Raw genomic sequence first — 19,447 nt, 5'->3', positions numbered from 1 at the left:
TATAACTAACTTTTGTTTCATTTGGAAAATGTAATTGTTTTCTCTCAAGGTATGTTATTTGTAATAACAGGCAACTTTTATTGTTAGCTTTAAATTAAATATTATTTAAACATCAGTTTTTAACTTTGAATACAGTAAATATTAATGAATATAATCCACATAAGCAAATAGTTCCCAAGAGTGTAAAGAACTTTTGAGACTAATTTTGAGACTTACCAATTTTAGGATACACTTAAATTTTGTGGAAAATATTTTATTGGGAGTTTTATTAAAGTTACATTGCATATATGAACCAAGTTGGAGAGAAAAGACATTTTTTATAATTTTTTTTAGTTGTAGATGGACAAAATACCTTTATTTTTTATTTATTTATTTTTATGTGGTGCTGAGGATTAAACCCAGTGCCTCACACATGTGAGGCAAGCACTCTGCCACTGAGCCACAACCCCAGCCCAGAACAGACATTTTTAATGATATTCAACCTACTATTCATGAATGTGGTCTCTTTTTTTTTTCTTTAATAAGGTTTTGTAATTTTTTTTCACAAAGAATTTTTGTATCCTCTCAGTTTCATTCCTAAGTAACTTTTCATTTTTATTGTTATTATATCTGGGACTTTTTTCTATTATATTTTGTAATTTATTATGTATAAAAGGAACTAGTAAAACTCAATAATAAAAAACCCTAATCAAATTGAACACTATTAGGGGCATGTCAGTAAAGAAGAAAAGCATGGCTGATAGGCACAGGGAATGATGTTTTGTATTTTAGATATCAGGAAAGTGAAACTTGGTACCACAGAGACACTGTTAATATGAGAATGGCTAAAATAAGACATGCCTTATGTTGGCAAAGATGTGGAACAACTAGAACTCTTCTAAGTGACCTGTAAGGGCATAAAATGATACTAACGCTTGGGAAAACTGTGGACTTATTTTAAACATTCATCTACCGTAACCAAGCAATTTCACTCCTAGGCATTAAACCAAGAAATAAAAGCATATGTTTACAAAACTTCTTGTGTAAGAATATTTATAGAAGGCTTATTCAAAATAGTCCAAATTAGAAACAAGTCAAATGTCCATCAACATTTGATGAATAAATAAGTTAAAGCATATTCATGCAAAAGGATGCCACTTATCAGTAAAAATGAACAAGCGGTTGATCCTTTTAACAGCAAGAAAGAACCTCATATTTACCTGAAGCTCAAAGACAGTCAAAAGTAAACCATTATGGTAGAAATTGTCTCAGTAATTGCTTATAGGATAGTGGGAATTGACTGAAGGGGGCTTACAGAAACTTTCCAAGATGTTGGAATGTTTTTTATCTTCATTGGAGTGTTGTATATGTGAGTGTCAAAATTCACTGAATTTTGTATCTCATTATATGTCAATTCCACTCAGTTAAAGAAGAATTGGAAACATGAATGCTTTTGAAGTCCTCTTTTCCATACTTTTGAGAAATACTATTGCTTTCTACTCTCTTGTGAAATCTTTTTTTTTAATAACTTTTATTTATGTATTTTTCATGTGGTGCTGAGGATTGACCCCAGTGCCTCATCTGTGCTAGGCAAACTGCTCCACCACTGAGCCCCCGCCCCAGCCCTTCTTGTGAAATCTTTTATCATCATCATCATCATCATCATCATCATCATCATTATTTGGAGATTAAAGTCCAGGTTATATTTTCATGATTTTTGAGCACAAATGAGATTGCTTTTTTTTTTTGAGTATTAGTCCATTTTTTATTGTGAAACAGACTTAAAATATAATTGGTTACAACTGCACATACTTTCTCATGAGTCTGTGGTTGGTTGTGATTTGGGTGATTTCAGATGGACATGGCTCCAGGCTGTAGACCTGAGTTCTGCTCTGACCCTCATGTAGCCTCCTTTTGGAATAAGTGATAACTGGAGACTTCCATTTCCCGGTGATGTTAGAAACACAAGCAGCCAAGCTAGAATTATCCAAGTACATTTGAAGAAGACTATGTGCTTTTTGTCTTGCTAACTTTCTCCTGGCCTGAGAGTCACATGCAAAACACAGTAACTGTGGGGAGGGAAATTTACTCCACCCCTGGTAGTGGGAGGTACTGCAAAGGATATAACATATACTTCTAGAGCAGGAAAAATGTGAGAAACTGAGAACAGTAATATGAAGTGGTTGCTTTTTGCTACTTAGGGGGGAAAAAAAGCCAAAGGCTAGTCAGTCTCTACTATTTTAAAATCAGTTGTATGTTTTCATCCAATACTGTATTTTAATTGATGAGTTTCACAAACTTAATACTTGTGTGAATATCACATTTGTCCAAATGATTTTAGGTGTCAGGGAGTATCCCTTATTACATTAGTTTTTCATTAGCACTGCTCATGTATTTAAACTAATATATGTAATTGCATGTAGTGTTCTAAGCACTGCGGTAGTGTAGTGAGGCATATGGACAAGGAAACCCTACCTTCTTGGAGCTTGTAGTCTAGCATGAAAGGAAATAGAGGATAAGTGTAAAACACTAGAAATTTTTAGATAGCTGATCACCCTGGAGAGAAGGAAACAGGATGGTCTGTTGGAGAGGGACTGGAGGGCTACTTGTTAGTTACACAGGTTGTTCAAGAAAGGGCTTCCTGAGGAGAGGACATGTGAGCCAAGGCTGGAATGGCAGGAAAATTTTCATTCTGGGAAAATACAGGGAAGGTTTTGTATACTATTTTCAATGATTACTTTTATGAGTAGAGTAACTTTTATCACATCCCCTAATTGTGGTCTAAGTTGATCTTCATTTCAAAGCTTTCGTATTATTCTAAATTTATCCTTGTCTGGAAAGTTTTGTTGTGATTTTGTAATGTGTGGCAGAACATTGGCCTCTAACAAATCTGTCTTTCATGTGTTGTATCTGACAATATAGTTTTGGAAGAGACACTTTATCTTTTGGAGAAGCAGATACTGAGTTTGTGTAGTTTTGACAATGTCCCTTTCCTATCTCCTTCTGTATTTAAAAATCCAAAAACTATTTGGGAACCTTTCTCTAGGCATCGTTATTGCTTCACTCTGTGTGTGGTTAGCCACTGTGGGACTTTTTTTTAGCTGTAACTGTATTTTTCTTTCTGTTTGTAAGAGAGCATCATGGGTAAAATCCTCATGAATTAAAAAGTGAAGCATCACGTTCATTCATAAATAAAAGTAAATGTGTTGTTTCTGGTTTAATCATTACACTTTATTACCCCAATATTTTAAAATATCAGTTACATTTTTGGGAGTTTGGTTTATAAATTGAACAAAAATATGTATTTTTATAGTGATCATTAAAAATGGCACTTTGTAAAAGTCAGAACATTTATACTTTATGTCACTGTGGCCCATCTCAAGCCCTGATCCATGTGAATAGGTGGGTTGGACATAATCTCAGTTCCTCAAGTTGTGTAATCAAAAAGGCAGTAGAAAACTGTCCCCTCCTCCAAGCCTGCCTTTCACACAGTTGCCATTATGTCCAGTGAAGTGCTTTGAGCTACATACATGTTTTACCTCCAGAGTCTCCTTAGCACCAAGGCCTGGAAGCTCTGGAGTATATTCTCCAATTAATTCTGTCCTCCAGAATTAAACCACAGCTCAGATTCTTAGGTTCCGTGTATCTGGAATACAGCTCAAGGTACTGCAGGGCAGTAATGAATATCTCCAGTTGTTTCTGAAAGCAGTTAAGGCTCATCATGTCCTTTAACAAAACGTAGAAAATAAGTGGTGTTTTCAATACCAATAATTGAACATGTACAAAAATGTGTGTAAATTGTGTCTATTAGGTTAATTACCAAAACAGTTAAAATTTATTTTGTTATTTGCTGTTGATCTATTTTAAAAAGTTAATTCTTCCTTGGGTCAGGGGTGATCTTCATTTCAATTTTGGAAGCATAGGCATAGGAAAAATTAATTTATTCTGAGATTAGCATTTATTTACTTTGTCAAAAATAATTAGCTTACATGGTTTCAATTTACAGTTTCTACAGTCTTTTATTTAGACAGCTAACAGATTCAGAAAGTGTTTATTGCTTGTAAAGCCAGCTGATAGGAGGACAGGGATGCTAATTATTTGGCTGAAAGTAAGGTTGTTGTATGTATTTAACTTCAGGATATAGGAACACCCTTCTGTAAAAGGCCATTTAGCTAAGGTGACTCCAGTAGAGATAGGGTATATTCTTTTAATGAATTTTGTTTGTTTGTTTTTAATTGTGTGTGTGTGTGTGTGTTCATGACTTCAGATCACCACTCAGAGCTCTTATTTCTTCAACTTGTGATTTCTCTCCCCATTGTGCTCAAAGATGCAAACTACTTACATGTACTGCTGTCCCCTGGGCTTCCTTTTAAAAGACCAGACTTACTGCTTCATGTTTTCAATTGATTGCTTTTATTTTTATGAACTAGCTTAAATTTTTTTAGTCTTCTGAAATTCTCTTTCACCTAATTTATTTATTTATTTATTTTAAATTTAGGTGGCCACTTGCCAGGGTAAGCCCTGAGTCCTTTCTTTCGTAAATAGGACCAGGCTTGGTTAAGCCCTTCTGTAACAGAGTGTTACAGTTCCAGTGCTGTCCTCCACACTCAATATGGCCAGAAAATAAGTGGAGACAGGAGGCTTGCTCTGTGTACTTTTCAACGTTTATTGATTCACTCTGTGGTTATTAACTCAGAACCTGCATGAAGAGGTGAAAGATAAGCAGTTCCTGTTGGCACTGTGGGGAGCTCAGAGCAAACAGATGTGGGAGGCTGTTTTCACTGCTAGGTATTGAGAGACTCCTTCAGTTTATCCAAAATAAAGGAGTCTTTTTCTTCTAAGGATCCTCAAGGATTAATGAGGACCTGAATTATACTTCCAGTCTTTCAGGAGCTCAGCAAGTAAAACCAATCTACTTGGATATACTTTGGCAACTGAATGGATCTCTGCTCATACGGTGTGAAAATATTCCTAGTAGCACACAGGACTCTCAGGTATTTGGGAGAAAGTCAAACCTACATAAATATTTCTGTATTTGTCCTCAGGGATTCCCTCAGATCTTAGGTTATAGCTTTTGAAAATGTAGGAGTTTGGTATATCTTTAAATCATATTTGTTTCTCTGGACATGTCCTGTTCTCTAATATTCTCTTTCTCCTTCCCCAATATATGTGTGTGTATATGTTTTTGGTGAATATATGTATTTATTTGTATGACACATGTGCATATTCACAGAATATCCATGAGTGAGAAAATGAAGGTGAAACCAAGATTCCTACGAAAACTTAATTTGACTTGTCACATTTTAGAACATCTTTATTTGTAAACTTTCTTTTATGACAATTTGTATTGTTGTTTACTTAGTATGCTTTAAAAATGGTAATGTTGGTGCTGGAGTTTTGGCTTAATAGTAGAGCACTAATTCGATCCTCAGTACCACATAAAAATAAATAAAGGCATTGTGTCCATCTACAACTAAAAATATATATTTTTTTAAAAATGGTATTGTTAGTTCACAGTAAATAAGCATCAGTCCTTTACATTTGAATAGGAGTTTATAGTTGACAGGCACTTTTAAAAATATGTTTTCTTTTTTTTCCAAAAAAACCCTCTGAAGAAGAAAGACAGGTCTTAGTATCCGTATTTCATGAGCTGAGAATTTAAGTTACATGCACTATCCTCAGTTTCATGGGAGGCTATGGTGCCAGTAGTGGCGCCCACGGCTCTTGCCTGCTGTCCTACCCACCCTCACCACCACCACCAGTGATGTGGAGGGTCAGAAAGTTGGCAGTACTGACCTTACCTCACCCCTGGCTCCCTTGCCTGACTTAGGTCCCTGAGGGAGAAAATGACAGCGTGGCCAGATGCACATATCTTTATTTCCAGCAAGGCCTCTACCCTGAATCAATCTTAATTCCTATTTGACTAGCTAGACTAAAAAGCTATAAAAATTGTGTAGGTTTGTATTCTTAATAGTTGCCATTCTGACTGGAGTGAGATGAAATCATACAGTAGTTTTGATTTGCATTTCTCTAAGTGCTAGAGATGTTGAACATTTTTTCATATATTTGTGGATTGATTGTATATCTTCTTCTGAGAAGTGTCTGTTCAGTTCCTTGGCCCATTTATTGATTGGGTTATTTGTTCTTTTGGTGTTAAGATTTTTGAGTTCTTTATATATCCTACAGATTAGTGCTCTAACTGATGTACTTGTGGTAAAAATTTGTCCCTAAATTGTAGGCTCTCTATTCATCTCACTGATTGTTTCTTTTGCTGAGAAGAAGCTTTTTAGTTTGAATTCATCCCATTTATTGATTCTTGATTTTAATTTTTGTGCTATAGGAGTCATATTAAGGTAGTTGGGGCCTAATCCGACATGATGGAGATTTGGGCCTACTTTTTCTTCTATTAGGCGCAATGTCTCTGGTTTAATTCCTAGGTCCTTGATCTACTTTGAGTTGGATTTTGTGCATGGTGAGAGATAAGGGTTTAATTTCATTTTGTTGCATATGGATTTCCAGTTTTCCCAGCACCATTTGTTGAAGAGGCTATCTTTTCTCCAGTGTATGTGTTGGCGAGGATGTGGGGAAAAAGTCACACCCGTATATTGCTGGTGGGACTGCAAATTGGTGCAGCCAGTATGGAAAGCAATTTGGAGATTCCTTGAACCACCATTTGACCCAGCTATCCCACTCCTGGGTCTATACCCAAAGGACTTAAAAACAGCATACTACAGGGACACAGCCACATCAATGTTTATAGCAACACAATTCACAATAGCTAAACTGTCTAGGAACCAACCTAGATGCCCTTCAGTAGATGAATGGATAATGAAAATGTTGTGTATATACACAATTAAATACTATTCATCATTAAAAGAGAATAAAATTATGGCATTTGCAGGTAAATGGATGGAGTTGGAGAATATAATGCTAAGTGAAGTTAGCCAATTCCCCCCAAAAACAAATGCAGAATATTTCATCTGATATAAGGATGCTGATTCATAATGGGATGCGGTGGGTGGGGGGGAGCATGGGAGGATTAGAGGAACTCTAGATAGAGCAAAGGGGTGGGAGGGGAAGGGAGGGGCATAGGGATAGGGAAGACGGTGGAATGAGATGGACATCATTATCCTAAGTACATGTATGAAGACACGAATGGTGTGACTCTACTTTGTGTACAACCAGAGATATGAAAAATTGTGTATGTGTAATATGAATTGTAATGCATTCTGCTATCATATATAACAAATTAAAATTTAAAAAATTAAAAAAAATGTCTAGGTGACCAAACATACTGTACTGGTATTCAAATAGCCCAAATGACAAATGATGTTGTTGCAAGTGGCATAGACTTCCTGAAAGAGTGAACATCTAATAAAGTGTAATTCCAATCAGAGTATAAAAAAGAAAATGTAATTCCTTTGATTTACATAGTTTTGTTTGAGAAAATTTGATATATATATTAAAACAGCATAAAGTAATCAAGTACATATATAAAGCAGTGTTAGAATCAGGAATGCCCTGTGGGGTATTTGAAAGTCATCTGGGATGAAAGCTGGGAATGTAGGACAGTTCTTTCTAGTGTAGGACTGTTCTGGAGTTTGCCTGCCAAATGCCAAGTGTGTTTTCTGAATTAGTATGACAATCGGAATTATCCCTACAAATTTAAAGAATTGGGGGCCTAGGATATAGCTCAGTGGTAAAGTACTTGCCTGGCATGCATGAAGCCCTGGGTTCAATCCCCAGCGCTGCCAAAAAGAAAAAAAAACAAAACAAAACAAGGGAAAAGAAGAAGAAGAAGAAGAAGAAGCAGAAGGAGAAGGAGAAGAAGGAAAAAAAGATGTTTTAGATGACAGGGCCATTGGTGCAGGAAGTCCTCTTCTTCAGCCACTTCAGAAAGATGCATAAACCTAAGGACTCAGGAGAACAGAGATTTCCCACCATGTCTAACCTGAAGCTCAGAGCCCTGTGGTTTCATCTGGACAGGAGGGCAGCGAATATCTACTTTTATTTTTTGCCCCAAGCTCTAGATAGGATTTTAGCCCTCATCTTTCTTTATCTGAGGTACTGTTCTGCATTCCTATGGTTGAATGTCTTTGTACATTGTCTCTTGTCACTGTCCTTGTATTTAGGTTCCAAAAGAGTTATGAAAAGGGGGATTAAAAGCATCCAAGGAAACTGAAGGACCTTTGTGTTTTAAAATACTTGCAGTATTGAACTTTTTTTGATATAAGTAATTTTTGACTGTGCAAATACATGGCTAAATTATTTTGGTTATAAATAATAAGAATTTTTTCTCGATCAGTCTGGAGGATATATTTTGCTGCAAACTCTATGCTATTTTAATAATTGGATTTGTGAATTATTTAATGAAGTTAATCTTTAATGACAGTGAAGATCAGTATGAAAGAAAGTATTCACTTCCTATGATGTGATTTCGGGAATCAGTGTTTTCACTTTCTCTTCTTTCCAAAGGATTGTGTTGGTACTAGATACTCCTAGGTTCAAATTCTCCAGATTTGCTACAGGGTGGTTATTTGATCTAAAACAAATTAATCAATTTCTCTAGGCCTTACTATAAAACTTAATCATCAGTAATATGATGATGCCGATGTTTAATAGCATGTTTGCAGAGATGAAGGTAAAAATCTGACGCGGTTTTCTCCTGGTACTTACTCCTATATATTCGTCATGCAGTGTGACCACAGTACTGTTAAAAAATTATGTCTTTTCCTTGACCCAAGTGAGTACATAGTGTAAACAACTTTCATAGTTGTTCTTTTGAAAGTATTGGAGTACTTTAGTAGACCCATGACATTCTGCAAACAAAATATACAGTATAATATGTGAGGTCTTGTCTTATATAATATGAACCATAAATTTACTTACTTTTCTCAAGAAAAAAAAAAAAAGAGCCCTCCACTTGAGATAACTGTGTCAGCAAACCTAAGCAGCAGCACAGAGCTGAGTTGAGTCAGGCATGTGGGCAGACGGTAGGCTTGCCAGCTGGGTGATGCACGCAGCAGCCAGGAGTCACAGCTTTCAGTGTACACATTTGCATGTCATGAACATTTGGGTTGCACAAAAATATCAAAACCACAAATATTAAATCGGAAATGTTCAAGGATATACTATCCTTCACCTAAAAATGATCTCTGTATACATGAACACTTTTATCTATATTTCCTATTTTTTTCAATTTTAAAATGATAATGCTAAAAGTGTTCACATATTGTTTTCCTCTTCTCTTGTAGCTTTTTAAAGAATAAATCTCTAAAAGTAGAATTACTCTATCCACAGACATAAACCTTTTATGGTACTTGAAGTAATTGTCAGATTTTCTATAGGTAATATATAGATTTACACTGTCCCAGTTAAGTAGTTTCAGCTCTCTCTAACCAGGTGAATTTTCTTTAAAGTGTTTGGGGAAACTAATTTAATAGGTAAAATATTGATTTAAATTGCATTTCTTTATTAATGAATTTGAACATTTAATTTTTGTATCTTTTGTATATCTTATATTTATTCATTCATATTTTCTCTGTTTACATTATAAGATTACTTAGTAATCTGAGCCTTTGTAGGGGTTTGGAAAAATCAGATTTTTAATCTAATTATATTTTTCTGCACTTTTCTTTTAGCTCCAGTAATAAATCGATTCACAAGGCGTGCCTCAGGTAAGTCTGATTCTACTATGGCTTTTACTTACTTATGGGAACATTTACAAAATGGGCAAGAAGTTACAAAGAAAAATTGCTGTAGATTAATAACTTCTTTGTCATTTTCCCAGAAATTAAAACCATCTGACATAATCATGAATTAGTCAATAATTGAAAATGTTCTCTGAGTAACTAAATATATAAGTTATGCTGTAGCCTAAGCTGATGTACCTTTTAAATGGAGATTCTCATCCCAGTGTGTAACTTGCTACATTTTGGTAAAATTACTACTTGCATGGTTCTCTGATTTACCAGCTACAGTTTAGAAGCAGTGATTTTAGAAGATGGGTGAAGTGATGAGTGAGAGTTTTTAATTAGGGGCAGGAAGACTCTTAAAATGCAGATTGAAGAACTTATCATTATGGAGTCATTTAGGATAGGAATATATTACTTTATATTTGTTAATGTCCTGAGGCTATTGCTGTCTTTAAATTTACCACAGTAACCTTATAGATAGTCATGGGACAGCCCTATAACAAGTGCTTAAATTATGTTCATTATAGTGTTCTACCTGAACTGGTAGGGAAGTATGAGATGTAATTAAGAACAATTTCTGTCTAAAATAGTTTAAGTAAAGTGAATTTGGTCGTTGAAATGAATAAGCTATTATTTGAAAAGTCACACTGTGGAATCCCTTCTTCTCTGAAGACAGGGGACAAATGATGTACTACTATATTTGGTTTGAGAAAAATCATGCTCCCTTGTAAATATAAGTAGAATTATTCTTTTGAAAAACAAAAGGTAAACATTTCAAACAGATGACCTTTGGAGCTTGAATATTATATATGAATAATTTATTTCATGAAATTACCTTATTTTCACCTGTGCTATATAATAAAGATGCTTTAAGGTTGAATTTTATTTTTAATTTGTTAGCAGTTTCTGGTTCAATTTAATCTTGCTATATAGTGATCAGGTCTATAAAGACAGGAATGAGGAAAATTTACTTCATTGGTATGGTATCTACATTGCCATTCTGAGGTTTTTGTAATATCAAAGTGTATTTATTTTAAATGGTGAAGAAAAAGTATCGATTGTAATGCCTTTGGTGGAATGAGTTATTTTATATCAGTAAGGCATTAAATTTATCTCAAGCAGAGATACCAAACTTGACCTTTATGAACAGTGATGTAAACAAGGAAGGAAGAATAAGAATCAGTATCATCGTGTCTTAATGATGTGAAATCCTTTCAACAGAAACTTAGGAGTCTTAAAATAAGTAATCTCCCTTTCTGCTGCAAACTGTTTGACATATGACTTTTATTTCTGGGTAAACTCCTTTAGTATTTGTATAATATATTTATCATTAATTGATAGATCAGGGCTCCAGTGTATAGGTTAGTTTCAAAAAACCATTATTCCATTATTTTACATCCCTCTTCCACCAAATGTGTGTTCAGTATATCTCATCAAAACTTAGCTGAGAATGTAGAGATGATGGGATACTAGGGAAAAAATTAAAATTAAAAATCAAATGTTGCATTTATTCCTAGAATGACATATATTTAGAAATATTAATTAAACGCAATAGGATACAGTTTGATATAAATCAGGTGATAGAAATTCAGGAGTCTTGTTATACTTAAAAATAAGACTTTGGGGCTGGGGTTGTGGCTCAAGTGGTAGCGTGCGCGCCTGGCAAGTACGGGGCGCTGGGTTCGATCCTCAGCACCACATAAAAATAAAATAAAGATGTTGTGTCCACCGAAAATTAAAAAAACTCTCTCTCTTTAAAAAAAAATAAGCCTTAATGGGTAAAATTGTTATCTAATAATGCAGAATGTTGGGAACCATAATGAAAATGATTTTTGACAGTATTGGAAGGAAAAGATAACCAATTTATGGAGAATACCTATGCTAAGCATTTTAAATACATTATAAATCTTTGGTTATAGGAGAGGAAATTATATTTAGTATCTTAGATAAAAAGAACAGTGGTATAAGAAGCAAAAAACTAAATGGGACCTACTTAATTATCTACACATCTAAAATTTATATTGGGTTTCTTATTTTTCTTATGAAAGTTTGTCTAGAATTATTATTATTATTTTTGGCAAAGAAGGATATAGGGACCATCTTAAGACATCCTAAAGAGGATATTCTACAGCTCTCTTTGAAAATTTGATCTAGTGGCTAAAAGTGAGGTTTAGTAGAGGAAGATATACATCAGCTTCTTTGAAAGTAACATTTCCAGAAAATTTTAAAAATAAGTGATTTCTCAATTGTGATAACAAAGAATATTTCTTAAGATATCTTTTTCTCATCAAGTTTTATTTGAGAAATATTTTCTTTTCCAAAGTAAATTATAAAACTGTAACATAAGAAGTAAAATTTAGGGGAAAAAAGTCAGATAAATCAACTAGAAGTCTGTATGTAAATTTGTTTCTTATTCATCTATTTAAAAATAATAATTCAAAAAAATAAATGCTAGATTGCCTGTATTACATATTACATAATATATGCTACATATCACAATAATAACTTTGTGGTGCTGAGTATTCAGTTACTGCTGAAAGAATGAAAAAATGTTGTAAGTTTCCTAAATCTTTGTGTTTTTGGCTTTTGATAGTTGTACTGCATCTATTAAAATTTTCAAACCTGAATAATTTTAATAAAACATTCCCCACCTTTTTGTTCCTTTTTCTTTTGTTAGCTTCATGAAGAAGAATCTTTTAGTTAGGAGATATTTACCAAATACATTATTTAGGATTGGAGTACTAAGTACTATTTGTCCTAAACTCTCCTGTCTTTATGTGTTTTCAGTGTCTGCCCATAAATCTGTCAGTCATCATTTTTATAAGTAAAAAGATCAGTTTCTCTCAATATTTCCAAACAGAACTTCTAGAATCTTTAAGAATGTGTAGAGGTGTTAGGGTTTCATGAGCCAGTTTTCCATTTCGTGCAGGGATGAGAGGCACGGGGTGGAGTGATTAGTGGGAATGAGTGAAGAAAGGTGCTGGGAGAACAGGGCCCCACCCCCCAGGTTAGGTCGGGCAGGTTCTGCAAAACTTGAAGAATAGCAGCTGGATGCCTTCTGAGATGCAGCTGTATAAATCCTCCTGTGTCTTCCGACAGCATCTCATAACCTTAGTTTTGAACAGCACTCCAGAACCCCATTGTTAAAAAAATACTGCTTTTGCTCCTTTAAACCTATTTCAAGTCTTAGTAATCATTTCTTTAAAAATACAGAGAAATATATACACAAAGTTATTAACCTCACTGAGGTTTCTTTTCCTTTTCCCCCCTCAGTTTGGGACCTTAACACCTATATTCAAGTTTGTCCTGAGGGCTAAGTTAAATGGTTTCAATAAAGTTCCCAGCCGAGTGTTGAGTCTCTCAAAAATGTTAGTGCTCAGCCCTCTTCTCCTGAAAATGGTTTAAAACAAAACAATAAAACCCTTAGTTTTGTATGTGAGCCTGTCAGAGAAAAGCCTTGGAGAGTTATAACATGATTTGATATTAATCTTTAATAAGGGCATCTCTTTTATATTGTTTGTCTACTACCAATTTTTAAAATGTCTACAGAATGGTTTCCCTCTGGTTTTTGTCTCTTTGAACTAACAAAAAAGAGAAAGAAAGAAAGGCCTGATCAGTCTGGAGACAATGCCTTGCATCACGAGGTCAGGCCTCTCTGAAGTTTTTTTATCACAAGGTTTCATTTTGATCACAGTCAGTCTTGTAGAAAGCTTTAAAGAAGAGCTCAGTGAGCACCTTTACCTAGGTTCCCCAGTTGTTAATGTTTTGCCACATCTTTCCCCTCCTTTTTTTGCACACACACTTTTATTTTTTTATTGAGCCTTTATGGAATCCTAAATACTGGAGAATATAACTCCTGAGAACAATATAACGTAACACTCATGGAATTGAAACTTGCTACAATAAGGTTGGCTAATATACAGTTTAGAGTTAGATTTCCCTAGTTGTCCTAATTGTTCTCTTCCCCTGTTTTTATTAAGTCCATTCATGTATTTATTATTTATATTGCATTTAATTGTCATAACTCAGTTTTTCTCGTCTTTCAGAGATTGACTTCCTGAAATTTTTGAAATTTGCTTTTTCAAAAGTTTTTATCCCTAACAGTGGAACAGTTTCCTGTATTGCTTGGCATGGGCCCGGAGCCACTGCCTAGTCAGTGTGCCCCATTGGCATCTATGAATCTTTCCATTGGCATTTGGTATTGCCTTTATGGACTACTGTTGAGCATTACTTGCTCTAAAGTAATTATTTCTTAGAAGTGAAAACGGAACTCCAAATTATGAATTGCGTGTTTTCATGTGGGAATAATTAATCCACTCATCAAAGTTTTACCATGAACATTGGATTTTAGAGAGAGAGAGGAGAGTGTGTGTGTGTGTGTGTGTGTGTGTGTGTGTGTGTGTTTAAGATGGGCACAATGCCTTTATTTTATTTGTTTATTTTTTTATGTGGTGCTGAGAAACAAACCCAGTGCCTCACACGTGCTAGGCAAGTGCTCTGTACCACTGAGCCACAATTCCAGCCCTAGAGTATATTTTTAACAAAGTTGTAATTTTGTCTAAACTAGCCTTCAGAAAAACTCAGAGGTGAAATTAAAGCCTTTAAATTTCACACACTCACTGTGAAACATATTAAGAATCTCAGTAAAATCACCCCAAACAGAAAATGATTAGTCTCTGAGAAAGTAGTCAACTAGGAGAAGTTCAGATTTGTCTTGAATCTGATTCGGAGACCATATGCTTCCTTGATTCAGGGAACATATGCTTCCTTTTGTTTTGTTTTGGAAATATTTTGTAGCCTTGGTGTTCATTGTTTCTACTTTAAAGTTTCTTGATGATAAGAACTTTTAATTCTCAAATTATCATCTCCCCCCTAGAGGTGATTCTCATATCATCAAACCAATTTGCCAGTATGATTATAGTTTTGTTTATATTTTATTTTTTGAAATCAGCCTCATTATGTATAACATTTTGAGCTTGGTGATCACCAGTACTTGACAATGCATGCTGGGAACATACTACTTTCACCAGTGAGATTACTAATTGATTCTGCAAATGTTTACTAAGAACTGACTCCTTTGTGCCAGGTGTAGTTCTAGGGATGCAACAAGAAAAAGTTTGTAGCCCTTAAGAAGTTCACAGTTCAGCTGGAAGGCTGGCCATGACTCATATTGTGGTAGATACCATAATATCCATGAAGTGAAAGGAAAATAGCATGGTTCTCCCTGGGCATAGCTCACAGAAAGGGTGCTACTTGAGCTGGTCTTTAAGCTTTTAACATGCATTTCACTGGGAAAATAAGAGAAGGGAATATTTGTGCTTTATTGCTAATAGCTAGCTATTTTTATTAAGTATTATTGTATAAACTTCATTTGCACAGTACGTTGCTAGGCATTTTACCTCTGCTGTCAGGCACCTCTCACATGTAGTGAGTAGATGACTGTGGCCATTGACAGCAGGGACTTAAGGCCTGGAATGATTTCTGCCTTTAATACACCCTCACATCAAAGTGTTAGCATCTGCTTTGCCAAGGGAGGCCATATAGGCTCTGAATCCAGGTAGACCAAGCTCTCTTACTTAATATATCTACTTACTAAAAACGTGTGTGTTTGTCCTTAGTGACCTTTGTAAGCTTGGTTGCATTATAAAATGAAGATAATACACAACTCACAAGATTTTTTTTATTAATTGAGCAGTAGATAATCTGTGAAAAACATGTAACAGTATTCTCTCCAGCTTAGTTTGACACTTTTGGCCTGTTGTCTAAATATGTCTCACAGATAGGCAGGGGCCTCTAAGAACCCTGGGCTGGATGTGGTCGTGGGTTAGAAGCAGCTTGTGTACTTCAGAGTTTGACATGAAGAATTAGATGGAAAGATGACACCCAAGGTAAGGGTCAGTTCCCCTGAGGCAACAGATGAAACCAGAGCTGCCAGTATTGGGCAAGGGAGTTGAAAAGAGATGTCAGAGGGTGGGACCTGGAGAGGTTCTTTGAGATGCCAGAGTCCACATGCCTTGGTCCAGGCTTCTTCCTCATTGGGGATGGAAGTCCATTAAGGGCTCCCAGCCATTTCCTGCACCTGTTAATTCTGTTTCCCCAGATTAATGTTAAAACATATTCTTCCTTGTAGTCTTGTTGCAACTAAAAGAAAGTGAATGGAGCAGGTGCCGCTCCCATCTCATCTCCAGCCACTTGTCTGTCCTCCATACCCTTGCAGCCCTGATTTACTATCTAGCCAGCCTATCTGCCTGCCTGCCTGCCTTTCTACTTTCTTTCCACTGAGTATTGAACCCAGAGGCACTTTCCCATTGAGCCACATCTCCAACCCTTTTTATTTTAATTTTTTTTAAATTTTCAGACAGGGTCTCCCCTAAGTTGCTTAGGGCCTTGCTAAATTGCTTTGGCTGGTCTGAACTTGGGATCCTCCTATTTTACCTCTTGAGTTGCTGGGATTACAGGTATGCGCCATTGCGCCTGGTTGATATTTCTTAAGCATATTGTGTTCTTCTGCATCTTAGCATGCTGGGGGTCTTAGAGCCCAGTGGAATGTATGGAAGTGTTGAGTCTCTGGTTCATTTTTGTTAGGCCTAGAAATGCTGATTAACTTTTCCAAGGCTAATGAGGAATTAGACTATCTCTTTAACTTGCCAGTATTTCTCCCAGAATTCTCCTTGAGCCTCTAGGGCAGGGAGAGAGAAGGTTAAACAACTGGATCACCAGTTCAGGTGGGCACAGGTGGGATGGGGAGTATCTTTCTATTCCTATAGCCTCCTCAGAGCCTTCTCACCAGTAGCTGTGCCAGGGGATGCCAAGGGGCTTAGAAGATGGCCTGGGACATATGTAACCCACTGAACCCCTGTGAATCGTCATTACTCCACTGCCTCTGGAGCTGGGGGGGAAAGTCAAGCAGTTAGGTAGATATATAAAACAGACATGAGTAGACAGAATGGAAATTTGGACTTAATTCAACCATTCTTCAGTTATTATTGAGTTTAGGTTTCTACTTCACAAACTCTCTGTGTAAAGAACCAGTTTTTTTTCTTTTTTCTCAGTTTGTTATAGACCAGCATTGTTATAAGATATAAAATTGCCACAGATATCAAATTGCCATAATAATTTCTCAGTAGTCTTAATCTCTGACTTTTATGGACTGCCATGGCTTAGGTGACTTGACCTTGATATGATCTACATGAAATATGACAATTCTCATGAAAACCTTTTATAAATTACAAATTTATGTAAAACAACTGCTTTTTTTTTTTTTAAATAAACATTTATTTTACCTTCTTGTCATTTTGGTAGAATAGGCTGCAGTGTGTGAATGGAGCCCCTTGGAACAGTAGGTGATGGCATGTGGCAGCTCTGCTGCAGGTGTGCAATGCACGTGCCATTTCTAAAGCCTGGCATATGTGCCTCTTCCTGTTTGGAACACTCCACAGGCTTCTCTTGCCTGGTCTTATTACAGTTTAATTTGCAACTATATTCCCTATCCTCAGCATTTTTTCTTTTTGGTTGCCATCAATATATGGAGCCTGTACACATTATTTATACTATAATTTGTTCACATGTCTCTTTCCCTCTACTAAACTGTGAGGTTTATCATTAATGAGGTGAGAAAGATATATTTCTGAATTAAGTCCAAATAAAAATGGAGGGCTGGGAGTGTAGCTCTGTGGTAGAATGCTCATCTAGCCTGTGTGAGGCCCTGGATATTCCATCCTGAGCACTGTGAGATTTAAAAAAAAGAAGGGAGGGGTAAGGAAATGAGAGTATTAGTGGGATGGGAAAATTTGGTCAGGTGTCTGTAATAAGATTTCTGAGGAAGAATGTTATGGAATAAGGACAGATGTGACAGTAGTTACAGAATAAGGATGCTGAAGCGGAGGTTGGATGAAGTTTTATTGGAATTACAGAAGACGAAAAAAATGAAGGGGCTGGGGCTGTAGCTCCATGGCAGAGTGCTTGCCTACCACGTGTAATGCACCGTGTTTGATCCCTAGCACCACACAAAAATAAACAAATAAAAAATAAAGGCATGCTGTCCATCTACAACTACATTTTTTTTTTAATTGAAGATGGGCTCTCAAATTGTTTACCAACTTGGACATCAGAGTCTTCGGTAATGATGGCAACATTGGAGTGGAAAGACAACTAGATACCATCAGGAAGGGTACCTGAATGACACAAATCTCAGAGGAACACAGTGTTTACATGGGAGTACCAGGTCGTAGTCTGGATGCCAGTGGGAGAGCCACAAGGTGCCCTTACTACCTTGCAGATTCACTGTGTACAGGAGTGGTGGCCTCCAAGGGAAGTAATGTTCTTGGAGCAGAACCATTTCTCAGATAAGGCAGAGAAATGTCAGAAATGTTTTATGAATGAATTTGAGAATGAGGGGAATGTGTTAAAAAGAAGGGTAGCGGTAGACAGGAGGAATCATGTTCAGCAGTTCAACTGAGCAAGTTACTAAGCAATACCATTCCCAGGGGCTGTATTAATGCCCAGCAATAAGTACTCTGAGTTCTTGAGAAACATAAGTCTAACTGGGAAGCTTAATGAGTGGGAAGATGAAATAGGCAAAAACATGGTTGTCTGGAGGGTCTGTATTTTGTGGATGATCAAGGGCGACAGAACAGAGGACATAGTTAGATCTAATGGGGTTTAGGTTATAATTTATTCACCATAAATGCTTGTTAAACTAAGCTTTCCTTAAAACTATCTTTGTCAGCCTCCCAAGACAGCCCTTCAGCCTTCTGATACTTCCTTTAACTTAGCTTAAGAAGGAAGTTTGATGTAGAGTGAAGAGGTTGAATTGGGGGCCATTTTTTCATTTATTGAGTAAATAATTCACGAGGGCCTAGACTGTGTTTGGGTGTGGGCTGGGCTCTGAGGAAGACAGACATAGTTTATGATCTTAGGTTCATTGTTTATTAGCTGTGACTTGGACAAATTACCTAAAGCATCTTCTATAAAACTAGGTGGTTGTGGTAATTCATGATGAGAACACACAAAACTTTTATAGCATAATACCTGACACATAGTGAGTGCTAAATAAACTGTTATGGTTTATTCAGCTCAGTTAATCAAATTTTAATTTAATAAAATGCCATAATATTAACATCCCTGTTTTTTTCTCCTGTAATTTACCATACTCAACTTTAATTGGCCAAAACATAATTTTGTGTGTATTTTACCATGAACTCCCCTACCCCAAATGTGGATTGGCTTATCATTGTATTGGTATCTTTGGGGCAGCAGGGATTTCTCTTAAATCTAAAAACAACCATTAGATGTTTTTAGATAAGAACAAAAGTACAATCTCATTCTCCTTTAATTTATCAGCTGGATCCACATTTTGATTATTTTGAAAATAAATTGATCTTCCTTTTAAAATTTAGCCTGTTACTACGAACAGGTATATGTAGATACAGCCACCCCCTTAATCAGTGGGAACCAACTGCTACTTTGGAGCTAATTCTTGGAGAATGTTAGCATTACTGGGCCCTGAGTCACTGAGGCTCAACATGTATTTTATGCTAATTAATCATTTGATCATGTTTTCCGATACTTAAAAATTAATAATACAACTAAAAAGCAAAATATGTGTTCAGGTCTTCCCTTTGATTTCCGGATATGAATCAGGTTATTCCTACTTCCAGCTATTGCAACCCCAGTATTTTCCCCTACCTTCAGTCAGGTGTTACTAAAACCAGAGAACATTGATTTCTTGATGTTTTATGGAAGACAGTATAACACTGCCCAAAACCTGAAAT

The 19,447-nt window shown here is 35.9% G+C and overlaps 1 protein-coding gene across 2 annotated transcripts in view; it reads left to right on the top strand.

The window, feature by feature from the left end:
• The window catches only part of Prkar2b (protein kinase cAMP-dependent type II regulatory subunit beta), a 93,928-nt gene that overhangs the window by 14,014 nt on the left and 60,467 nt on the right, over positions 1-19,447 (top strand). For both annotated transcript variants that reach the window (XM_015488346.2, XM_048786113.1), the window contains exon 2: positions 9,621-9,656. In XM_015488346.2, the coding sequence (XP_015343832.1) occupies positions 9,621-9,656 (36 nt within the window). The remainder of the gene's footprint in view (positions 1-9,620; positions 9,657-19,447) is intronic.

Source organism: Marmota marmota, unplaced genomic scaffold (genome assembly GCF_001458135.2).
Source record: "Marmota marmota marmota unplaced genomic scaffold, marMar, whole genome shotgun sequence".
NCBI classification, from domain to species: Eukaryota; Metazoa; Chordata; class Mammalia; order Rodentia; family Sciuridae; genus Marmota; species Marmota marmota.
Note: the sequence above shows the minus strand (reverse complement) of the source record. Positions and strands in the feature narration are given on the sequence as shown.